This window comes from Neoarius graeffei, chromosome 17, assembly GCF_027579695.1.
Source record: "Neoarius graeffei isolate fNeoGra1 chromosome 17, fNeoGra1.pri, whole genome shotgun sequence".
Taxonomy (NCBI): Eukaryota; Metazoa; Chordata; class Actinopteri; order Siluriformes; family Ariidae; genus Neoarius; species Neoarius graeffei.
Genome location: NC_083585.1, coordinates 51,032,657 through 51,055,030, shown reverse-complemented (window position 1 = coordinate 51,055,030; position 22,374 = coordinate 51,032,657). Strand labels below are relative to the sequence as shown.

The 22,374-nt window shown below is 41.5% G+C and overlaps 1 protein-coding gene across 4 annotated transcripts in view; it reads right to left on the bottom strand.

Annotated features, from left to right (window-relative positions):
• brca2 (BRCA2 DNA repair associated) overlaps positions 1 to 22,374 on the bottom strand; it is a 74,543-nt gene that overhangs the window by 5,518 nt on the left and 46,651 nt on the right. For 3 of the 4 annotated variants that reach the window (XM_060897705.1, XM_060897706.1, XM_060897707.1), the window contains exons 18-24: positions 19,913 to 20,273; positions 15,694 to 15,849; positions 11,945 to 12,092; positions 8,217 to 8,326; positions 4,966 to 5,158; positions 2,048 to 2,214; positions 1,758 to 1,896 (exon numbers count right to left, since the gene is read on the bottom strand). In XM_060897705.1, the coding sequence (XP_060753688.1) occupies positions 1,758 to 1,896; positions 2,048 to 2,214; positions 4,966 to 5,158; positions 8,217 to 8,326; positions 11,945 to 12,092; positions 15,694 to 15,849; positions 19,913 to 20,273 (1,274 nt within the window). The remainder of the gene's footprint in view (positions 1 to 1,757; positions 1,897 to 2,047; positions 2,215 to 4,965; positions 5,159 to 8,216; positions 8,327 to 11,944; positions 12,093 to 15,693; positions 15,850 to 19,912; positions 20,274 to 22,374) is intronic. The other variant, XM_060897708.1, reaches the window with a different exon arrangement.

The following is a 22,374-nucleotide window of genomic DNA, read 5'->3' as shown; positions in this document are numbered from 1 at the left end:
AAAAATAATATCAAAGCTGTAAAGGTAAGAAACATCTGCCTATTTGAGGTGACTGACACTGGCAAAGGTGAGTGGAAAATTATAAATTGTAGGTAGGCTTGTTGATATTATTAATAATATAAATAATAATTGTATGCAGCACTTAATAAAGGTCAAATAAATAGGCCTATAAAATAAATACATTTTAAAAAACAGTGAAATTATAATAATATGAGCAATAGATCACAGCAGTTGTGCTGTGTCCTGCACGTCATTGCTCTCATCCATGGCCAAAGCAAAAAACTCGAATTCTGACGCTTTCTCATTCAGCTGGTCATACACGTTGTCCCCCAAATCTTCGGTTCGCCTGGTCATAGTAGGTGCGGAGAGACTCATCGCGTTGAGCGCATCCTTCTTGTCGGGACACACCACCTCGGCCACAGCAAGCATGCATACTTTAACAAAGTCCCCATCAGTAAACGGCTTTCCATGGGTAGCTAGTAGGTGAGCTACCTTATAGCTAGCTCGGACAGCAGCCTGGTTGATCTGGGTTTGGCGAAGGAATACATTCTGTTGTGCAGCCGGTCCGCATTTCATCCTCCAAATCCTGTCTTCTCTTGTTTGCCCTCGCAAACTAGCATACTCTTTGTGGCGGGTTTCGTAGTGACGACGCAGATTATATTCTTTGAAAACCGGCACACTTTCTTTACATACAAGATAAACTGCACGGTCCTTACACTGAACGAAAAAATAATCGGTGGTCCACTGTTCTTTAAAAACTCTGCATTCTCTGTCAGCTTTTCGCTGACCGCTAGCCATTTTGCTGTCCTGAACACTGACAGTTCTCTGCGCGTGCGCTGCCTGTCACTGCTTGATCGCGAGCATATGACGAAAATTCGGAAAACATGAATAGTTAATTTTATAACTAAATATCAATTTTAATTGATAAAATCAACAAAATACAAGATGCAGACATGTTATTATTTGCCGAAAAGCAATTAAAAAAAATAGGCCATGACCACTTTTGGGGATTGCCTCATAGGGCCGGTTCAAGTGATGGGGGGCAGAGGGGCTGGGGGGCTGGTCAAAGGGGGGTGGCGGGCTGGATCTGGCCCGCGGGCCGTAGTTTGGTGACCCCTGCTTTAAACTAATCAGAAATCCACTCTATACATTGCTAATGTGGTAAATGACTATTCTAGCTGCAAATGTCTGGTTTTTGGTGCAATATCTCCATAGGTGTATAGAGGCCCATTTCCAGCAACTCTCACTCCAGTGTTCTAATGGTACAATGTGTTTGCTCATTGCCTCAGAAGGCTAATGGATGATTAGAAAACCCTTGTACAATCATGTTAGCACAGCTGAAACCAGTTGAGCTCTTTAGAGAAGCTATAAAACTGACCTTCCTTTGAGCAGATTGAATTTCTGGAGCATCACATTTGTGGGGTCGATTAAATGCTCAAAATGGCCAGAAAAATGTCTTGACTATATTTTCTATTCATTTTACAACTTATGGTGGTAAATAAAAGTGTGACTTTTCATGGAAAACACAAAATTGTCTGGGTGACCCCAAACTTTTGAACGGTAGTGTATATCTTGTATCTATATTTTATATTTCATGTTTATTACTGTTTGCACCGCAGATAAGAGGGAAACGCAATTTCAATTCTCTGTATGTCCTGCACATATGGCATTATTGACAAAGTTGACTTGAACTAGGAAAAAAAAAAAAAAACACCCCAAAAAAAACCCACAAAAAAAAAACAAAAAAAAAAAAACACCTTGTCTGTCCAAGATGGTGATTACATATCCCACAACGTCGACCTCTCCACATGGAGAGCTGAATCCAGGGCTCTGAAGATCTATGAATTTTGTTGACTCTCTCGCAGGAAAATGTAGACTCAACCATTCTGGGCAAACCTGTTTTACAGAACATGATGGTTACTCTTCTATCCGTTTGCATTAAAATACTGAGCAGTCAAAATGGGACACTTTAATAAAACAAAACAATGTTTTCACGGAGTTTCTTCGAATCATCGGACTAGGATGAACGCAACCTCTGCAGCTTTACCTCAATGTTCTGAAACTGTGTTTTCTTGGTGGCTGTGAACTGGATGTTGGAAGTGCCAGAGCGTTTCTTGGTTTCTGAAGTGGCCAGATGATAAGCCTTGTATCTGCAGCCCTCTCTCAGTAAGGAGCGCAACTCCACAGAAGGGCGCCAGATATTCAGTGTGTACACTAAAAAAAAAAAAAAAAAAATGTATACACAATCAGTTGCTTGAATCTATCCTTAGTGCAACATGACCATAAAACCTGATGCATAAAATTACAAGTGGTGTCTGGTTTCCCCCCACAACAAACGTATACATCCTCTTCTGCCATGGTTAAAGATATTTCACAATTATTCCATGAAATCGAGTCGTACATGAGCTGATGGCGGCTATAAGCCGTGTACGACGAGATTGAGTGGAATAACTGTTTTACTACATCCACTGAATTTTGAGAAACCGAGCATTTTTATTTTTTGCAAATTCGATAAGTAAAATCTTCATACAAAACATCTGACCAAATCATTTCAGCTTAGAATGTAAACAAACTGCCAAAATGACAGGAGCAATTTGTGAAAAATGCAATAATAATTCTTTGGGGAAAAAAAAAAAAAAAAAAATATATATATATATATATATATATATATATATATATATATATATATATATATATATATATGTGTGTCCTTCCCATCAAATACTTTCATTCCAGATTTTGTTGCTTTTTTTAAAAAAATTGTGGTTTTGTTTTTGAGTAGTTTTTATTTCGTCCTCGGTTGGTTCAGCTACACGCTCTGCCATTTTCTTCTTCAGGGTTTTTTTGACGGTTGGCAAACCAACTTAAAAGGACATTACCACCACCGACTGGGCTGGAGTGTGGAACAGGAGATATTGGGGAGGGGGGGAAAAAAAAAATCCCAAGAGTGCTCTGAGAGCACAATATCCCCTGCTGGTAACTGTGCCATAACTCTGGTAAAATGTGATTGAATTGAACGAAATTGCAATATACGCATTACCAACATATAACAAAGAATCCTAGGGGGCGTCGTGGCTCAGGTGGTTAGGGCGCCATACCATGAATGCGGGCGACCCGGGTTCGATTCCGGCTCGAGGTCATTTCCCGATCCCTTCCTGTCTCTCTCTCTCCCGCTCATTTCCTGTCTCTACACTGTCCTATCCAATAAAGGTGCAAAAAGCCCAAAAAAATATCTTTAAAAAAAAAAAAAAAAAAAAAAAGAATCCTGTCAAGTTTCATGAAATTCCTCCAAAATTTGTGAAAGGAGTCGATTTCAGAAGGTGAGTACCCTTCCCGGGACAGATGGACGGACTGACATTGCCACGACATAATCCCCCTTTGGACCTTTCGGCCAGGAGGGAATAAAAATTGTGAGGGAGGTTGATTTCAGAAAGCAAGCACACCTTGATGAAATTGCCAAAAGTACAAGTTTGTTAATAATCAAGGGCATAACTCTGGCAAAATCTGCCTAAATTAAATGAAATTTCAACCTGCGTATAACTCATTTTAGAAAGCCTTTTACCAAGTTGGGTGAAATTCCTCCACAAATTGTGAGAGGAGTTGATTTCAGAAGAACGGACACCTTCATGAAATTGTCAAAGTACAAGTTATTTAATCAAGGGTCAAAACTCTGGTAAAATGCGACCGAATTGAACAAAATAAATATGCGTACTACCAACATATAACAAGGTCTTTTGCCAAGTTTTGTGAAATTCCTCCCAAAATTGCGAGAGGAGTTGATTTCAGAAGGTGAGTACCCTTCACGGGACGGACATCGCCACGACATATTCCACCTTCGGGCCTTTCGGCCAGCGGGGGATTAAAAAAATAAATAAAAATAAAAATTGTGAAGGAAGTTGATTTCAGAAAGCAAGCACACCTTGATGAAATTGCCAAAGTACAAGTTTGTTAATAATCAAGGGCATAACTCTGGGAAAAATTTGCCCAAATTAAACAAAAGTTCAATCTGCGTATAACTGCCTGTGGCAGCGGGGGCGTGGTCAAGCGTCAGTCTGTGACCGGAGGGCGGAGTCAGGGAAGGTACGTGGCAGAATCACCGCACCTGATGTCAGTTAACATGTGTTTGTGTGTATTCCCCAGTGACCGCGCCCTCTGTAAGGAGAGAGAGCGAGCAGAGGAAGAGGGCTCTCTCCCCAACCAGACGACCTGTGTGTGTGCATGTGTGGGTGGCTGGGAGAGTGTAAAAATCACTGAAAAGTGCCAATAAAGAGGTTTTTTTGAACTCAGTTCTGGCCTGCCGTCCTTCTGTGCTCCACCCACCTGTCCGAATTTCTACACTGCCATATAACAAAGAATCCTGCCAAGTTCGGTGAAATTCCTCCACAAATTGTGAGAGGAGTTGATTTCAGAAGGTGAGCACCCTTCCCAGGATGGACAGACATCGGCACGGCATAATCCCCCTTTGGGCCTTTCGGCCAGCGGGGGAATTTATAAATAAATAAATAAATAAATAAATAAAACCCTATATTCTTTTAGCCATTTCTGTTTCTTTTAAATACTTGATAAAGTGATGTATCTGACTTGATGCGCTCCGCCATTTTGTTTTTCTCTACTCACGGTATATGAGCTGATATCCTAGTAATAGAGCAGCCAATCAGAGCGCGTGATTGCTCATATCCAGTGAATGTGGATAGAATAAAGTCTGATATTTTTGGCGGAAATTAGCTACAGATAGCTTTTTTGGAAACTTGAAATCCAAACACACAATTTTCCCTTCAAAGCTGCATCCCAAAATAGCTGAATACAATGTAATGTACAAACAGATGTACAAACACTTCCTGATTCATTCGCTGCTGGTTTACAGAGCTTCAGATGACGGCGAAATGTGCTCAGACTTGAAAGTCATTTTTCATTTTTTTCTGCAATCTATAATCTGTAGCATCAGAGAACAGGATAATCACTCACCACGTCTGCTGTGCAACTCATTAGAGTCAGAGATGGAGAGTTTCCAAACAGGAGTCACGTCTCTGTTAGCGCAGCCTCCCTCAGCCTCCTGTACAGCCTTGTGCACCCGGTCCTGTAACTCCGCCCTCTTCCTTTCGGTTAGAGCTCGTCTGTAGCTACTCACAGCTTTCACCTGCTGTGTGCTTAAATGGGCCTGTGCAAATACAACAGATAAAAATATTCAAGAAGAAAAAAAAAAACTGCCTGTAAAGTGGAAGTTCTTCAACAATGTGGTTTATCCACCAGTTATTCCCAGGGTCTTATGTTAGATTTTAATGAACTGTCACGTCACACACGTGCTGTGAACTGTCAGTAATACCGCTTCAGTGAGGAAACGGCTCTGGACCATTCTGAAAATGATCATGACTACACCCTATTCACAGCAGGAACCCGGAAGGGTTTTCCTCCACAGCGAATAAAAGTAACAGTACAATCACTAACACTTATGTAAACAAGAACAAGTACTGCAATTTCATAATGAGCAAATGGACAAAGCAACACAAACAAACATCACCCACACTGCCACGAGTTTCATTCAGGAGCTGCTGCTCAGTTATTTTGTTAACTCACAAAAGTAAGCAAATATAAACGTTCAATCATTAATGCGCCATTACCCGAGGTCGAGATTGAACCCGATCTTGACGAGTGAATTTGCAGCAGCGGTACTCCTTTCAGCTGTTTCATAGGCCATTTGCAGGAATTGGTCACGTGTCAATTTTCCCCATAGCAACAAGCCCGTGGTGGGCAAGCTAACTTGACATTCCTTGACAACCATAAGAGTTTGACTGGCAATGTGAAGCAATCCATTTCTATAATAGCTGTTTTTACCTTTTCTACTGTCTTTTTTCACCCGAACTTTCGTGTGTACTTGGGAAAAAAAAAGTTTGTGATTTTAACTTCTGTCATAAGTTAAAGCGAATCACTGGCCGTAAAAGGGAGTTTTTTGGACTCAAGTTGGTCGCCACCGAAAGAAATTCACGTGCAAAATGGCGGATTTCTCAGGTATGTTTATAACTTATAATTTCTCCTTTTCTACCTTTATCATTCGCTTAATGTGTGAAGATTCTTGAAAATAAATACAGACATATCTGTAGATGTGTTTTTAGCTGATAAGAAGCAGATTTATTCCCCAATGATTCGCTTTAACTTACGACAGAAGTTAAAGGACATGGGACATGAAACATAAATGCACGCTTTATCAGTTTCTTTCCATTAAAAATATGAATTAATTGCATCAACAAATACAAAATCATCTATTAAATTCAGCAAAATCGTTATATTCGTGATGATTATATGGCATTTCTGCTCGAGCTCCGATATGCATATTTTACAACCGGAAGAGCCGCTGTCACGTGATCATACGTCACAAAAACTTTCGGGCACAGCACAAGCGGGTAGATGAATGGAGAAGTGAATGACAAGAAAATTGTTTTATAGTCTTTAACGTACATTGGACATCATGGTGTATTGTGCTGCTTATGGTTGCAATAATTCCAATGGGAAATGCCCTGGAGTAAGTTTTTTTGCATTCCCCAAGGACCCGAAGCTGAGGAAAGTGTGGGCTCACTACTGCCGTAGAAAAAACTTTGCACCTACTGTTTCCCACAAACTGTGTTCGGACCATTTCACTGAGGATTCTTTCAACATTAATACTCAGGTACTGAGCGATATTAATTGCCAAGCCAAATTTAAGAGGCCGTATAGCCGGGTTCATGGAGGCGGTGATAGCGCCATAATATACAGGGCCTAACATTCCTACAACTGTAGAGACAGTCAAGAAATCCTGTAACATTAATGGACATTTAAATAAATGTTAAGTTATGTTGGCAAGTTTGTTTAACTTTTCTTAATTTTCATCTCTTTCGCCAAACGGCGTAGTGTTGTTGGCTGCGTGATGGCGTTTCGCCATTTTGAATGTTTTCATCTCGGACTCTGGAAGCATTGTATCTCAATCAATCTCGAAAAATATCAGCAAAAAAAAAAAACTAGCTTGCAACGGACTTTAGCTAGATCTATGATGAACTTTCAATGTATGATACAAAAATAATACTTCTTTCAACAGATCATTAGCCTTTGAGCAGAATTGTTTTTAACTTACCAGGAAGTGTTATCGAGCCGACCGCTTTCAGTTTCATGGGGATTGAATGAACTCTCACTCTCAGAATCATCTGACCCGTCAGAGTAAAGACAAGATCCATGTTCATGTGAATTTCCAGCTATCGGTTCGAATTGATAGGGTCTAACTTCACATCTCTGTGAAACATCGGGAATGTCACTGTCGATGGTGTCCATTTCGGTAACCTGTTTACATTAGATTCCCAAGCGCTGGCTCCTTGGAAAGTTTTTGTGACATCACAGGTCACATGACCACCTAGCTAATTAACGAATCATTGTTTTATGCTGATGTATAAAAAAGTTGAATAATGTGATGATTTTCACATTTTTGATGCCCTGCAGTGATTTAGATGGCATTTCTTATGTCCTTTATACATAATTATACCCAGAAAAAAATCCATGTCCCATGTCCTTTAAAACCACAAACTTTTTCCACACAAAAATTCAGGTTAAAAAAAAAACAAACCAGTAGAAAAGGTAAAAACAGCTATTATCGAAATGGATTGCTTTGCATTGCCAGTCAAACTCTTATGGTTGTCAAGGAATGTCAAGTTAGCTTGCCCACCACGGGCTTGTTGCTATGGGGAAAACTGGCATGTGACCAATTCCAGCAAATGGCCTATTCATTTGAGGTCAGAGTGATAACACGCAATGTTTCTTACTTGGACTTGACCTCTAGATTTACGGTCAAGTCCGTATGTTGGTGCAGCAGTTTTTCCTTCCTTGAGCATGAACATAAATGCAGTGCAAAGAATCTCAGCAAAGTTTCCATCACTTGCTGCAAAAATGACTGTCTTGAAGACAACACTGAAGTAAATGCTTTACATCACTTCTATTTGGAACGACAATCCAAATGTCTGCTCTGGGAGGTCTCTCAATGATGCTTCCTGCAAAGGATGCAGAATGGATCGCATCAAATGTTGGTAGTAGTGCACAATGGGTCGCCTCCGGCTTTTTATTTATTGACTGATTTTTTTTTTTTTTTTTAAAACAGGCTTCAAGTGTCTGCTAGATCACGGTTCCATTCAATCACAGTCTATCGACAAACAAAGTAGTGTTTTTATTAGAGGTCGGTGAAATCTGATTAAGCGCTTTACCTCTACAAATGTTGGATCACTCTCTATTGCTTCATGAAGCTCCTCTCCTTCCTGCAGGTTCTTAATCTCACGGAGACTAAATGTCATGCTTCTCCTGGTTTTCTTCTTTTCTGTAAATGCACATATAAGAAACTCATCTGATGGCAATCATCTTTTGTACAAATACACCGGTGATTACAGAAAATTGCGTGCGCTGATTGGTCAAGAAATTCGGACCATTTCTTGATGATCACCTCAAGCGACTCGGTGGCAAAATGGCTGCCAATCGCTTCGTCGCCGCAAGTGAGGAATAAAACGATGAATAAAAATGCTGTTCCTAAAAGTACTAAAGATGCTATGAAATTTGGTCTAAAACTATTCAAAGGTAAGGTGAAATTGTGATTTATTTCATCTATTTCAAAACAAAGTATTTTATGTGACTTGGTGTAGATAAGTGACAAGTCTGTGCGTACTATTATTGCATCTGCATGCTGCTTTTGAAGTTTGAAATAAATTATTTTTATACCAGGGCTCGACATTAACTTTTAAACCCACTTGCCCTGAGGGGTTAATTTCCATTTCCCCCCAATATCATCACTTGCCCCCTATTTTGCGAGTACTACTTTTTTTTTTAAGTTAAACCATAGAATAGTTGTGAATTGCAACATAAAATTGGTTATTGATTAAGTTTATTATTAAGTTTGGTTATTGGTTACTTTTTACTTGTAATGGACAATAACAATTTTATCCAAAATAGTTTTCCCTGCCGGGCGGCACGGTGGTGTAATGGTTAGCGCTGTCACCTCACAGCAAGATGGTCCGGGTTCGAGCCCCGTGGCCGGCGAGGGCCTTTCTGTGCGGAGTTTGCATGTTCTCCCCGTGTCCGCGTGGGTTTCCTCCGGGTGCTCCGGTTTCCCCCACAGTCCAAAGACATGCAGGTTAGGTTAACTGGTGACTCTAAATTGACCGTAGGTGTGAATGTGAGTGTGAATGGTTGTCTGTGTCTATGTGTCAGCCCTGTGATGACCTGGCGACTTGTCCAGGGTGTACCCCGCCTTTCGCCCGTAGTCAGCTGGGATAGGCTCCAGCTTGCCTGCGACCCTGTAGAACAGGATAAAGCGGCTACAGATAATGAGATGAGTTGAGTTTTCCCTGCCTTGGTCGATTTATTTCCATTTCACATGCATGCAGATGATGTAAAGTTCAGTGTGTTTGTGTAGAACTCTCGCTCTCAGACTGCAGGATCATTACTTGATAATGTAGAAATCATAAAATAGAAATCTATAACAAAGTTTGTACGAAGAAAACAATAGGGTGCCAAGACTTTTGAACAGTACTGTGTTTGAGAATGTTTATATATCGGGAATCATCGACCTCTAGGTTTAAAAAACAAACAAACAAAAAACCGTGCTGCGTCATGACATACAGGATAATGTTTGACTTTAAAATTATTGTTTAGTGTGTAGGTTATGGGTATTTTTTTACAGACCTGGCAACCTGTAACTGAATCAGTGCAGCGGTCTCATGACGCAGTGCGTTTTCTTTTTTAAAACATAAACCTATAGGTGAATGGAAAAAAAAGGAAAATTTTATATATATATATATTTATTTTTTTTTTATTTATTTTTTTTTTTTTGCCCAGGACTGTGTTCCTCTGATAACAGAAACAAAGCTCCAGCTCTCTCTGCTCTTAATCTGTTCTGTTCTTTCAGGATTTATCACTCCTGTCGCTCCTTGTCGACTTTTTTATACCCGAGTTGTTTGAAACCAATCTGGGTTTTCTGTCGAATAAGGAAGCAGCTTCACCTGCAAGAAAATCAAACACCTTCATGAAGGAGCTGACTTGAATGCAAGCAGAAAAAAAAAAAAAACGAGATTCTGAAGCACACTCTTCCATCCTCGCTTCCGACTTTCTGTTTTTGTAAAATACATTTTAAATACAACTGTGAATTTCTCTGGAGTTTTCAAGCAGAGTTCCTTGCTTCGTATTCTTTAACCACTCATTTCCTCGTTGTTCTTGAAGCATTTGCTTCTATTTGTTAACCTTTTTCTTGATAGCGGGGAGACGGTGATGCCTTTTATCCATTTCTCTGTTTGAACGAGCAAAAACAGCACAAAAATTAACCATACTGAAGATAGATTAAGCCTTGCTTGCATGAAAGACGGTGTCTGTCTGACCCTGGCTGTAATTATCACGTGATGCATGATGTCATGCACAAGAGGTCTATAAACAGTACGCGTCCCATACTACAACAGCGGGGGGATATAAAATAACCTGCAAAGCAGTAAATGAAACCGAGACGAAGAAAACAGCCAAGACATAATGGCGGATATGCAGTGAAGGACACTTTTAGGAACTGAAATAATAAAAGATCAAACAGCCTAAATTTTGCGGTACTAGATGGTAATATATGCTCATTCCCAACTTGCCCGGTCGAGCATGTCAGGGACATATCCCACTTGCCCAAATGCGTGTTTCACTTGCCCCAGGCAATCGGGCAGTCCTTAATGTTGAGCCCTGTAATTTAAAATAATAATAATAATAATAATAATAATAATAACCTGTGTATTTATATTAAAACAATTATTCGTCTCAGGCTCAGTGAATAGCTTCGGCTTAACATCGACTTCATCTCTGTTATTATTCACCGAAATTCACTTCACCTTCAGCGAATAATTGTGAAATAAAGCACCTTAAGGTCTGTACCTAAAGAAATCACATCACATCCTATGTAAATTTTGGGTTAGATGAATGTTTAATGGCAGTTCTGTACCATTACAGTGGGCCATCACTGACAAATTCACACAAAATAATTGGGATTATTATTATTATAATAATAAAGAGCCACCAGAACAGCTGTCATAGGATTTTGGATTTTTGTAAAAACTCTGGTGGAATTCAATACAGAATACTGCACTCAGTTAGGTGGTGATTTCTAGCTCAGAGATGATTGGATAAAAATTAATGAACATGCAGTCATTAGTCCTAGACGAGCAGCAAGAACCCCATTCTGATGCTGTAACATAAAAAGACAGCAGTAAGTGGTCCCAATTTAATGCTTGTGTCACACTGTCTTGTATCTTGCCACGTAAGCGACATGTGGGTCAGACAGCAAGAAATGAACTGTATTTTATCTAAAATTAAAGTCCTGTGACGTACGTTTGTATGGGGTTCAAGAGACGTACGGTAAATGGCGTATGATGCGTTGCTGTGGCGTAACTGCTTCGTTGGCATGCCGTTTCGTTCTTACGTGTGATGTTGCTGCTGCGTACCTGCACCGTTCACAGGTGGGTATAAAAAGGGGCCCCACGCTGCATTCGTTATTTGTCACAGTCAAGAAAGCATCACGCCAGCAAAGAAATCAGGGCCCAAGAAGGGCGAGGAAAGAGGGAAGACATCAGCCGCATCCACCCAGCCAGCCCCGGAGCCACCTTCATCAGACACGTGTCAACTAAAGCGTTCGAACGGCGTAACAGGTGCTCGAACAACATTCCCGCTGCGTCACAGCTTTCGTTTTTGCGGTGTATACGTGACATCTGTGTGACGCATCAAAGCTGCTACATACGTACTACAGATTTTTAAGTGCGGACTTAAAAATACGCCACATCCTGGCGTAAAAGGAGACCGTGTTACGCATCCTAGAGTATTAGCTACGTAAGCTGGTGATGCTGTGACGTTCCTTTCGATACGCCGTACATAGGCAATGCTGAAACGCCAATGTGTGAACCAAGCATTAGTAATACCATACCTTCTTCCTCTTTCTCAATCTGGGCTTGTATTTTTGAGAACAGGAGCTCCATGGTCTTTTGTTTGGTGCTGTTGTAGCGCGCTGCCTCTCTGTCTTCAGCTCGCTCGTTGCGAAACACAAAGACTGAATCTGGCTTTTTCTCCATCCACTGTTTAATAAGACAAAGTTAACATTCAGAATTAAAGGAGAACTGAAGGCAATTTTTTTATCATCAACATTCTATTTCTCTCATTTTATTAAATATAGGAATGCATTTTGATCGCTATTTTGTCGCTGCTATAGCAAGTTATGAGTGTTTGAAATATGCTCTGCAGGGATCCCAGCAGTAATTGAAAAAAATAGAGGAATGTAAGAAACTATCAGCAGGGGTCAAGGGGGCTGCAAGCCCCCTGAAGCTGTTGAGATTTTAACATTTAAAGATGCTATAGAACACATTTTTTACATAGATTTAACATAGAAAAGCAACAGAATTTAACAATAATGTGTATCTATTTGATGCCATATTTTGTAATCAATGACATAAGTGGCAAAAAAAAATTGTTATTTATAAAAATTAGATGAAAATGTAGCTTTGAAGAATATACTTCTTCTAACCCGGACACTGTTCCGCTATCTCTTTTATGGACGATATCTTTTTTCCACGACATATTCAGGGCTGTGAAATTGTAAATAAGACATCCGAGGAAAAGGGGGGGGGTCTGGGGAGTACAGCCCCCAGCATAAGCCGGGGGTCTGGAGCCCACAGGGCCCCAGACACCAAGCCATTTTAGGTGTTATATGGTGTATTCTGAGCATTTCCTGCAAGTAAAAAATTGATCTCAACAAGTAAATATTTGACTAGTCTTGGTCTTCATTTTGCCATATAAAATACCTATCAACAGTTTTCTCTTTTAAAATGAAAGATCCATGTAAAATACCCTGAAATATCTAATAAGTGCCTATGTATTTTATCTCTTAATCAAAATAAAAGTAAAAAAAAAAAATGTGTAAATAACAATTTAAAGACATGTTGTTAAAAGAAAACTTTGATAGGCCTTTCAAAATGACTTTGTGAAAAATCATGCTCAGTATTTAAGTGAGAGATACCTGTTGTCTTCCAAATTACACTTAATTCTTGTATTATGTCCTGGCTTTTTCCAAGAATCTGTCACAATGTCCCTTGTCTACAGAGCAAAAGTTTAAAAAAAACTAATGTTTCTTATCTAATATATTATTTACATCTTTTCTTTTACTTCTGGCTCCTTCTATTCCTCTTTGCATCACTCCCAGCTATTTCTTTCAATTCATCTTTCAGTACGGCTATTAGTTATTAGTTCTATAGTATTTGCATTCCTCTATTAAAGCTATTTACAAAATGTTCATTAGTCTGTCAAACAGCATCTAATGAAAGTCTTTTAATTTTCTTTTCTTTAACACCATCTCTTTCAGTTTTGCAAACTTGTTCTTTTTCATCTTTTCCTTCAGTCTGTCTGTGTGTTCTTTTCTAGCCCTCTTTGCATCTCTCTCAAACACCTCCTTAGCTTTCCTTTTTGATGGCATCTTAACCATGTCTGATCTTGCACCCTGTAAGTACAAAATTCACGTACGCGGTGCCAAGGCACGCAATTTTTAGCTCTGTTATGCACTCCGTGTTGCCAGATACTGCTGACGTTTTCCAGCCCAAAATATGTTCAAAACCCACCAAAATGCACTTGAAACCGCCCAATCTGGCAACGCTGCTCCTGAGTCGCAGTCAAGACGTGTTCCACGCTCAGCTGGCATAAAACTCCGCGAGTCCGGCTGTATTGAGCTGCCGGTCTTGTGCAAGGCGATTAAAACTGACTAGACCCCCCAATGATTTTTAATGCAAAAATAGACGTTTTGTGAAGATGATATTTTTCGCGACAGAATCCGCGGAAATTTCACAGCCCTGCATATTGAATTAAGTTCAACGCATTAGAAACAAAAGCACGAACGGAGTTAAAACATTTTCTAGCAAATGGGCGCAGCCATATTGTTTTCTCGTCCTATCGCGTACAGTCTCGCGGTATTTACATCAATTTAACTTCCGAGTGTTCCCGAATGTCAACGAGAACAAACGAAGCTGACAAAAACATCGCTAAACAAGCAAACCAAATCAGAACGTATTCTGCTGGTCATTTTACTTAAACAAACATATTTTTAACGGATATACAAGAAATTTAAAAAAAAAACAAAAAAACAAAACAAAAAAAAACCACACCACCACTTTGGCTAGAAAAATAGCGGAATTCCGCTAAATAGCGGACGTCTGGGATCCCTGGCTCTGTAATATATCAGTCCATATGTCAAAGCAATGGCCGTAAACGAGATGCGTTGAGACCTGTGCGAGACATCGTAGGACGGAAGTAAAACGTACAGCGGAAATCAAAGTGACCGACGTCTGCCAGCATTGTCAAAAGACGCACGCGCACTCTTTCGAATGCTGACGTAATCAAGCCGGAAGTTTTCCCTGTGTTCGAAATCGCTCCATACTCACTATATAAGGCACTATATAGTGGGGACGCCATTTTGTAGTGCTGTCCGAAACCTTAGTGAGGATTATGTGGGAAACGCGCTCAGTATAATATGTATTTATCATAAAAATACATGCATTTTGAAAACCCACCAGCCGCCTGATCTGGCACGTTTTACTTGTGCGACAGTAATGACGTAAATACCAGCATGACGGACTAGTCCTTATCCTGTCGTCTTTCCAACCCTTCTCTACTGGTTTGAAGTCGTATGGAATAATCTCAATCACTGATGAAGCTGGCAAATCTCGAAATTAATCTAAATTGGAATGATATGGCGATCTGGCCGCTGTGTAAACGGTTTTCAAAATGGCGGCACCGATACGGCATGTTTGAAGTCTTGCACAAGTCTTGTGAAGATCGCACGGATAAGTGACACCTGCCATGAAAGAAAAAGAAAAGAAAGCACAACTTTATTCATCACACACTTGTGAAATTTCCTCTCTGCATTTAACCCATCTGAAGCAGTGAACACACACGTGAGCGATGAGCACACACACACACACACATACCCAGAGCAGTGGGCAGCCATGCTAACAGCGCCCGGGGATTAGTCGGGAGTTAGGTGCCTCGCTCAAGCGCACCTCAGCCCAAGGCCGTCCCATATTAACCTAACAGCATGTCTTTGGACTGTGGGGGAAACCGGAGCACCCGGAGGAAACCCACGCAGACACGAGGAGAACATGCAAACTCCACACAGAAAGGCCCTCGCCGGCCGCTGGGCTCGAACCCGGAACCTTCTTGCTGTGAGGCGACCGTGCTAACCACTACACCACCGTGCCGCCCGTGGCCCAAACGAACTACATTCAACGTGGCTAAAAACCAAAAAGGCTGATAAGTGCAACATAATACGCCAATACGAGTCACGATATAAGGTTAATAAAACCGAAAACATAATTGAATAAAACTAAGAATTAAAGTTTAAAAATGACTTCAGTTCCCCTTTAAATATAAATACAATGATCCAGTTTAGTCAAGTTTGGATTTCAGAATGCAGCTCGATATAATAGTTCCAGTAAAGATGTTTTTAATCAGAAGTACCTGTCAGTACCCATGAACATCAACATTTTACAAATTACATCACGGTGAAAACCTATCCGGGGCAATACTAGGGTCAAATGTTAAATCGGTATCGGACTGGGTTTTTATGCACTGAACATGAGTGAAGGATGTGAGATTGGTGAACTGAACAACAAAATAGGATCAGAGAACACACACCTGTGTTGGGTAACTCCGCAGCACGATGATGTCCACACAGCTCACCACTCCTCCATTAGCATACAGTGATGAAAGGAATAGTGGAAAGGGTCGCGGGTCTTTGTAGAAGCCAAGCTTGGTGTCCCAGCGTGCTCGTCTTGTACTGTTGGCTGAAATCTAAAATAAATACACACACAAATCAAAGTCAAAGTCCTTCCCACGCCATGTGGCGCATAGGGCGCCGCCGATCTCCGTTTCCGTAGCCCTCAGCCTCTCGCCTATTACATAGCTAGGGTTACAGTGGGGGGGCTAGTCCTCTGGTAACCGCGAGACAAATACACATACATTAAATTCCAGTCAACACCCCATTTTACTCATTCATAGGTTTTTCTGTATTTTGTCTATTGTGTACATTATAGAATACTAAAGGCCAATTTATGCCGACAACCCAGTCCTCGCAGATGGCGTCGCAGATGGCGTCTGCGAAGCCCCCCCCTCGCAGACGCTCTGCGTGCACCTCCCAAAAATTGTGACCACCGCAGACACCGTCGCAGACAAGAGGGCTCTGATTGGTCCACTCTACATCCGCTGTACACGCACTTCCGCTTCCCTACTTTCCTGGTTTGGTTTGTTTTCACAACCGCCATTTTTAAAAACACGAGCGAAGATGGAGCGGCACGAAGAGCGGGGAAGATCGAGGAAGTACGTACATCTATATGACTCCAGTTCTAGTCATTATAAGTAACCGGAGGATAAACACTCCACTAGCCACACCCACCAACTACTCCTAGCGATTTCGCGCCCCCTTGCGTTGTGGCGGTGAATAACATCGCGCACACCTATTACTCCCCGCTCAACGATAAATTACAACTGTCTGCGAAAGCCTTATCGCAAGAGCATGCAGAGGCCTTAAGAAATAAATACTGAAATAACATCTGGCACATATACGGAATTATGTGGTGAACAAAAAAGTTTTTAAAAAAATGTTCATATTTTCGATTCTTTAAAGTATCCGCAGTTTACCTTGATGACGCTTTACATACTATTGGCGTCATCTTAACCAGCTTCATGAGGTCGTCACCTGGAACGCTTTTCAATTAGCAGGTGCCTTGTGAAAAGTTAATTAGAGACAAGTTTCTCGCCTTCTTAATACATTTGAGATCAAACAGTAAATAGTAAAAAATAAACATGACAGTAAACAGCCCTATTCAACACCACAACTGTAGTAACCCATATTATGTCAAGAACCGCTCAACTAAGTAAAGAGAAAGAAATGACATCCATCATTACTTGAAGACATGAAGTGTCTTTTAATTAATTAAAATTAAGAAAAAAAAAAAGGCTGAACTCGAAGGCATGTCCAAACTTTTGACTGGTTCTGTGGATTAAAACGGTACAATAAAAACATTTTTTTTTACTCCATGCCAGACAGAAAAGCAAAATCACTTCCATCTCTTCAGTGTAAAATAAATTTTTTTTAAAGAATTAAACACCGACTTTGTAACAGAACTGAAAGTAATTCTATATTGAATTGCATTTCACTTTCATCAGTACAGGTTTCTCACTCCAAGTCAAATATCAAGTTCCCGGACTAAAAAACTGAATTTCCATGACTTATAATGAACAGAAAAACAGGCCACCTTTGTGCTGAGCAAACAAAAACCAGCCGCAGTATTTTAAACCCATCGTTTTACGAGCTTTATTACTCTGTCACAGAGGTTTTCAGTGAAATAACCTGATAAAGAAAAAATACTGCATGGAAAACATGACATTTTCAGGGGGTTTTCGAGAAAAAATTAGTATGAGGGCGCTCACCATGGCGAAGGAGCGAAGTGACCGGGGGGATGGTGCGGAAGGGGGAGTTCCCCGCCCCGCCCCCTCCCGCAGTGCGAAGACTTTGAAAAATTGAGGCTACAGTGGGACATTCTGAGGCTGAGAGGGAAATTGTAACAAATTGTTCATTTGTCAACATTGAAAAAGAAAATAAAACTGTCACAAACACTTAAATTCTAATACCTCATAATTCAAATTACACATAGTACTAATTCCTCATGATTCAAATTGAAATTTATGATTCAAATTCAAATGAATCAAACTTAAAGTATTAAACATTCACCAGAGAAATCTGTTGTTTTCTTATACTAGAATAAGGTAGAGTTAGTTGTTCAAAATGAAAAAATAAATACAAATTCCAGAGCAAAATTTTTTTCTTTAAAAGGAAACTAAAACAAGAGGCGGCACGGTGGTGTAGTGGTTAGCGCTGTCGCCTCACAGCAAGAAGGTCCGGGTTCGAGCCCCGTGGCCGGCGAGGGCCTTTCTGTGCGGAGTTTGCATGTTCTCCCTGTGTCCGCGTGGGTTTCCTCCGGGTGCTCCGGTTTGCCCCACAGTCCAAAGACATGCAGGTTAAGCCTAGGTCACAACCAGACGTCCGATTTTTTGGCCGTGCGATTTTTGCGTTTCCCAAATCGCTGCGTTTTTTTTTGTGCATGGAGAAAGACGCACATTGGCCGTAAGTTTGTCTTGCAACCTGAAAAAAACATAAGCGCCCGTAGAGTTTGTTTGACATGACAAAGAACCTCTGCGGCCGGTCTGCGGCCAGTCGATGGCTCGAAAATCAGCACGTCACACGCACGCCCTCCGGGCGTTTCACGCACGCCCTCCGTGCGTTTCTTGCACGTAGACCGGCAGTAGGAGCATGTACGGCCGGTTGTGACTGAGGCTTTAGGTTAACTGGTGACTCTAAATTGACCGTAGGTGTGAATGTGAGTGTGAATGGTTGTCTGTGTCTATGTGTCAGCCCTGTGATGACCTGGCGACTTGTCCAGGGTGTACCCCGCCTTTCACCCGTAGTCAGCTGGGATAGGCTCCAGCTTGCCTGCGACCCTGTAGGACAGGATAAAGCGGCTACAGATAATGAGATTAGATGAGGAAACTAAAAAAGCAAACATTGTCAAGTTGGAATCCAACCCAAATCACAAAGTTTGAAACCATGCAAAAAATGTAAGCGTGCTAAAACAAACAAACAAACAAACAAAAAAACATACTTGAACTTTTCCTGGAACTCGGCCTTTTTCTTATTCTGCTTTTCCACTGAACGCTCTGTGCCTTCATCAGAGCAAGACACCTGGTCTTCGTTCGTCACAGATTCCGCGACACCGCTGTCACAGCGCTCGGTTGGCGTGTCCTTCAATGAGGCCCCGGAACCGGCGGCATGGACCGATCCCTCGATTGTCGCAATCTCGCCATCGGAAACATCTTTATCCGCTTTGTGACAGAAAAGTCATTTTCTTCTGTCCCGGACAGTCTTTGGCTTTCTTCCGTTTCGTGCCGCGGGATGACATCTTTAAATGCCCAAGTGTCAACAAAAACAACTCGCGAACTACTTCTGTCAAAAGCTCCCGCGCCGGTGGGTGAAAGGCCATTCAGTCTTGAGAAATCTCGCTCTACAAGTCAGCTGACCTTGTATGTCAAATCTCGCGAGAACAGCTGCGACAAGTAAACAACTAAACAACAAGGCGGCTCGATCTGGAAAACACCAATTCGGATCGTTTTTGCACCGTCTGGCGGTGTATCTACTATGATTGGAATATTTTTGGAGTGATTATAACGTATTTGATGATCAGACACATTGTCACGTGGTGTTGCTGGGATGTTTTCACGGAGAAAAGATCGTTTTGAGAAAGACTGCATGTTGTGCAGCAGCATACAAGTGCATGGCCGAAGTGTGACTTGGGGTTCAATCGGCATTTCGGTAAGGGGGCGCACGCCGAGAGTAAGAGGGCGCAGCGCCCCTGTTCCCCGGTTTAGATGAAAGCATGATTTTGATAAACAGCAACTAAAATTTAAAATTGGTACAAACAAAATTTCCTGATATTGATCAAATCCCCCGACTTTCCACGTCTGGAATAAACTTTAAAAAAAAAAAATCATGGAATTTATTTATTTATAATTCCATGACCTATGGGATCCCTGTGAGTATGTTGCAGTCGTGCCACACTGAAATGCAATCCAATCAATCAATGTCCAATTGCAACCCGAAGCCATACCTGGGGGTGTGGTGCTAACAGAGAAGGGTCTGAAAGTGCCATTGGGTCTGAAAGGCTTTGGGTTTCTGTATGGCATGTTGTCCTTGTGTCAAAACAACAGTGTGTGTTTTGCACACTTTTCTACCTCGCATGGCATGTTCTTCATATAAACACAGCCTTTTTTTTTTTAAACTCCGAAAGAAAAGTTGCCTCACCTTGAGCATGAGTGAATCAGGAGCCTCTAGAGGAGGACAGGCATCCTGAGAGCCGATCAATTCTGCGCCGTGGATCAGAAGTTTCACGCCCGCTCTGAGACGGCCCTTTCGCAGCATGGTAGACAGAGGAAAGTCCAGCAGTGCTTGAATGGAATACCAGCCGTCAGTAAGCCATATGACTGCAGCAGGAGACTCAGGCTTTGTATCTGCGGTGTTCATGGCCTCCTCTGACCGGACCGGACTCTCGTCACATTTGGCAATTCCACACATGCAAAGCACTATGGTCTTGGCGGGTGTGTCGTCTCTTTCCGTAATCATCTTCAGGGCTGATCTTCGACTGTGGTCCACCTCAACATCATATCTGAGAATAAAGAAGGAACCGCAATAAACGGTTCTCATTAACTTTGACGTTCTTGCCCTTATCAGTAAAGCATGAAAAGCTTACGGACTTATTGACAGAGTTAGGTTGGGCCGGATGGGAAAATATTTGGCTTGAGATCATGCCGCACCGAAGTCCGTACAAATGACCAAGCCAAATATTTTCCTGTCCAACCCGACCTAACTCGGTCAATCAGCGTTTCACCATATGACCTTTTTTAACTAACATACACAGTGGAAAACAATGAACAGTGTGTGAAAAACGACTCAACTGAGCACAGTGAAAGTGAATTTTACTTCCCAGATGATTTATCAGACACAGACCTAATTGAACAAGCTGAAATTGTCAAAGAAAATGAACAAGAGTGCTCCGAGAGCACAATATCCCTCACTGGCAACTGGGCCATAACTCTGGTAAAATGCGACTGAATTGAATGAAATTGCAATATGCGTATTACTGACATAAAACAAAGAATCCTGTCAAGTTTTGTGAAATTCCTCCAAAATGTGTGAGAGCTAGCCTAGTAAACTAGACCCACCCGCCTAGCGGCCAAAAATATTTTTGCCTACGAGTGGGTCTAGCCTCGGACCATATCAACAACACACCCCGGGCATCAAATCGTGCCCGCCAATCACAACGCAAGGTTTTTGTTTGGATTCTTTGGGCGGGCTTTTGCAGGAGTGACGACAAGGCTGCGCGACGCTGGAGAAAGCACAACAGGAAAGATGGCTACGGCTATTGAACAGCGCTCGTTTGAGTCCGCTTTGGAATCAGTTTTAGAAGAATTAGACTTGGAGTTTTCGTTGAAACATGAGCAGGAAGAGGCTCTCCACTCATTCCTTTTCAAGAAGGACGTATTATTATTAAATATTCACATTTAGTCTGGCTTGCCAGGCTAGTGTCCCTCTCCACATGCAGCGGTCTCAAAAGTAGCCGGTCACTGGTGGCAAATCACCGGCTATGGCTTGTTATGCCGCCGGCTATTGTCAGTCGAGTCACAAAATTTAATATTAAATATTTCTGACAGCAAAAAAAGTTGTGAACGTAAATTACATCCACTATGTCATGTATGTCCGTTGCCACGTCAACTGTGTTTACATCCTCGACATGAGTGCAGCCATTACTGCCGCCTGTGTTGCCAGATTGTGTTTATATCCTCGACATGAGTGCAGCCATTACTGCCCCTGTGTTGCCAGATTGGGCGTTTTCCCGCCCAATTTGGGCGGTTTTAAGTGCATTTTGGCAGGTTTTGAACATATTTTGGGCTGTAAAACGTCAGCAGTATCTGGCAACATATTTTTTTTACTTAATACAAGAAATTAATGGATGCCAACGTTTTTGCCAAAATGGTATTTTATTTTCCATTGTTTAGGCAGCTTCAGCATCATACTGTGAGATTCTGTTCAAATTGTTTTTTTTCTTCTATGAAGCCTGAGCCATTTATTTTATTAGTTTATAATTATTGTTTAATTTAGTCTTCAGGAGAGACTGCCTGCACACAGTACTAGTATTAATAGTTTTTTTTCTTACATGAAAGCTGAGGCATTTATATTATATTTTAAGGGAACTTCATGTTGTGCTGTGAGGTTCTCTGCACTTTAACTTTTGAACCAACAGGTGCATTTGGATAAGTAAAGCCTATTCTGCATTTTTGTAGTCCTGGTAATCTTTTATATTGGTAAAGTTGTTTATAGGACCATTTCTCAGTGTCGTTTTTTTTAAATCAATAATTTTTCAGTAATAACTTAATATTTAACATCTCATTTCTCATTATCTCTAGCCGCTTTATCCTTCTACAGGGTTGCAGGCAAGCTGGAGCCTATCCCAGCTGACTACGGGTGAAAGGCGGGGTACACCCTGGACAAGTCGCCAGGTCATCACAGGGCTGACACATAGACACAGACAACCATTCACACTCACAGTCACACCTACGGTCAATTTAGAGTCACCAGTTAACCTAACCTGCATGTCTTTGGACTGTGGGGGAAACCGGAGCACCCGGAGGAAACCCACGTGGACACGGGGAGAACATGCAAACTCCGCACAGAAAGGCCCTCGCCGGCCCCGGGGCTCGAACCCAGGA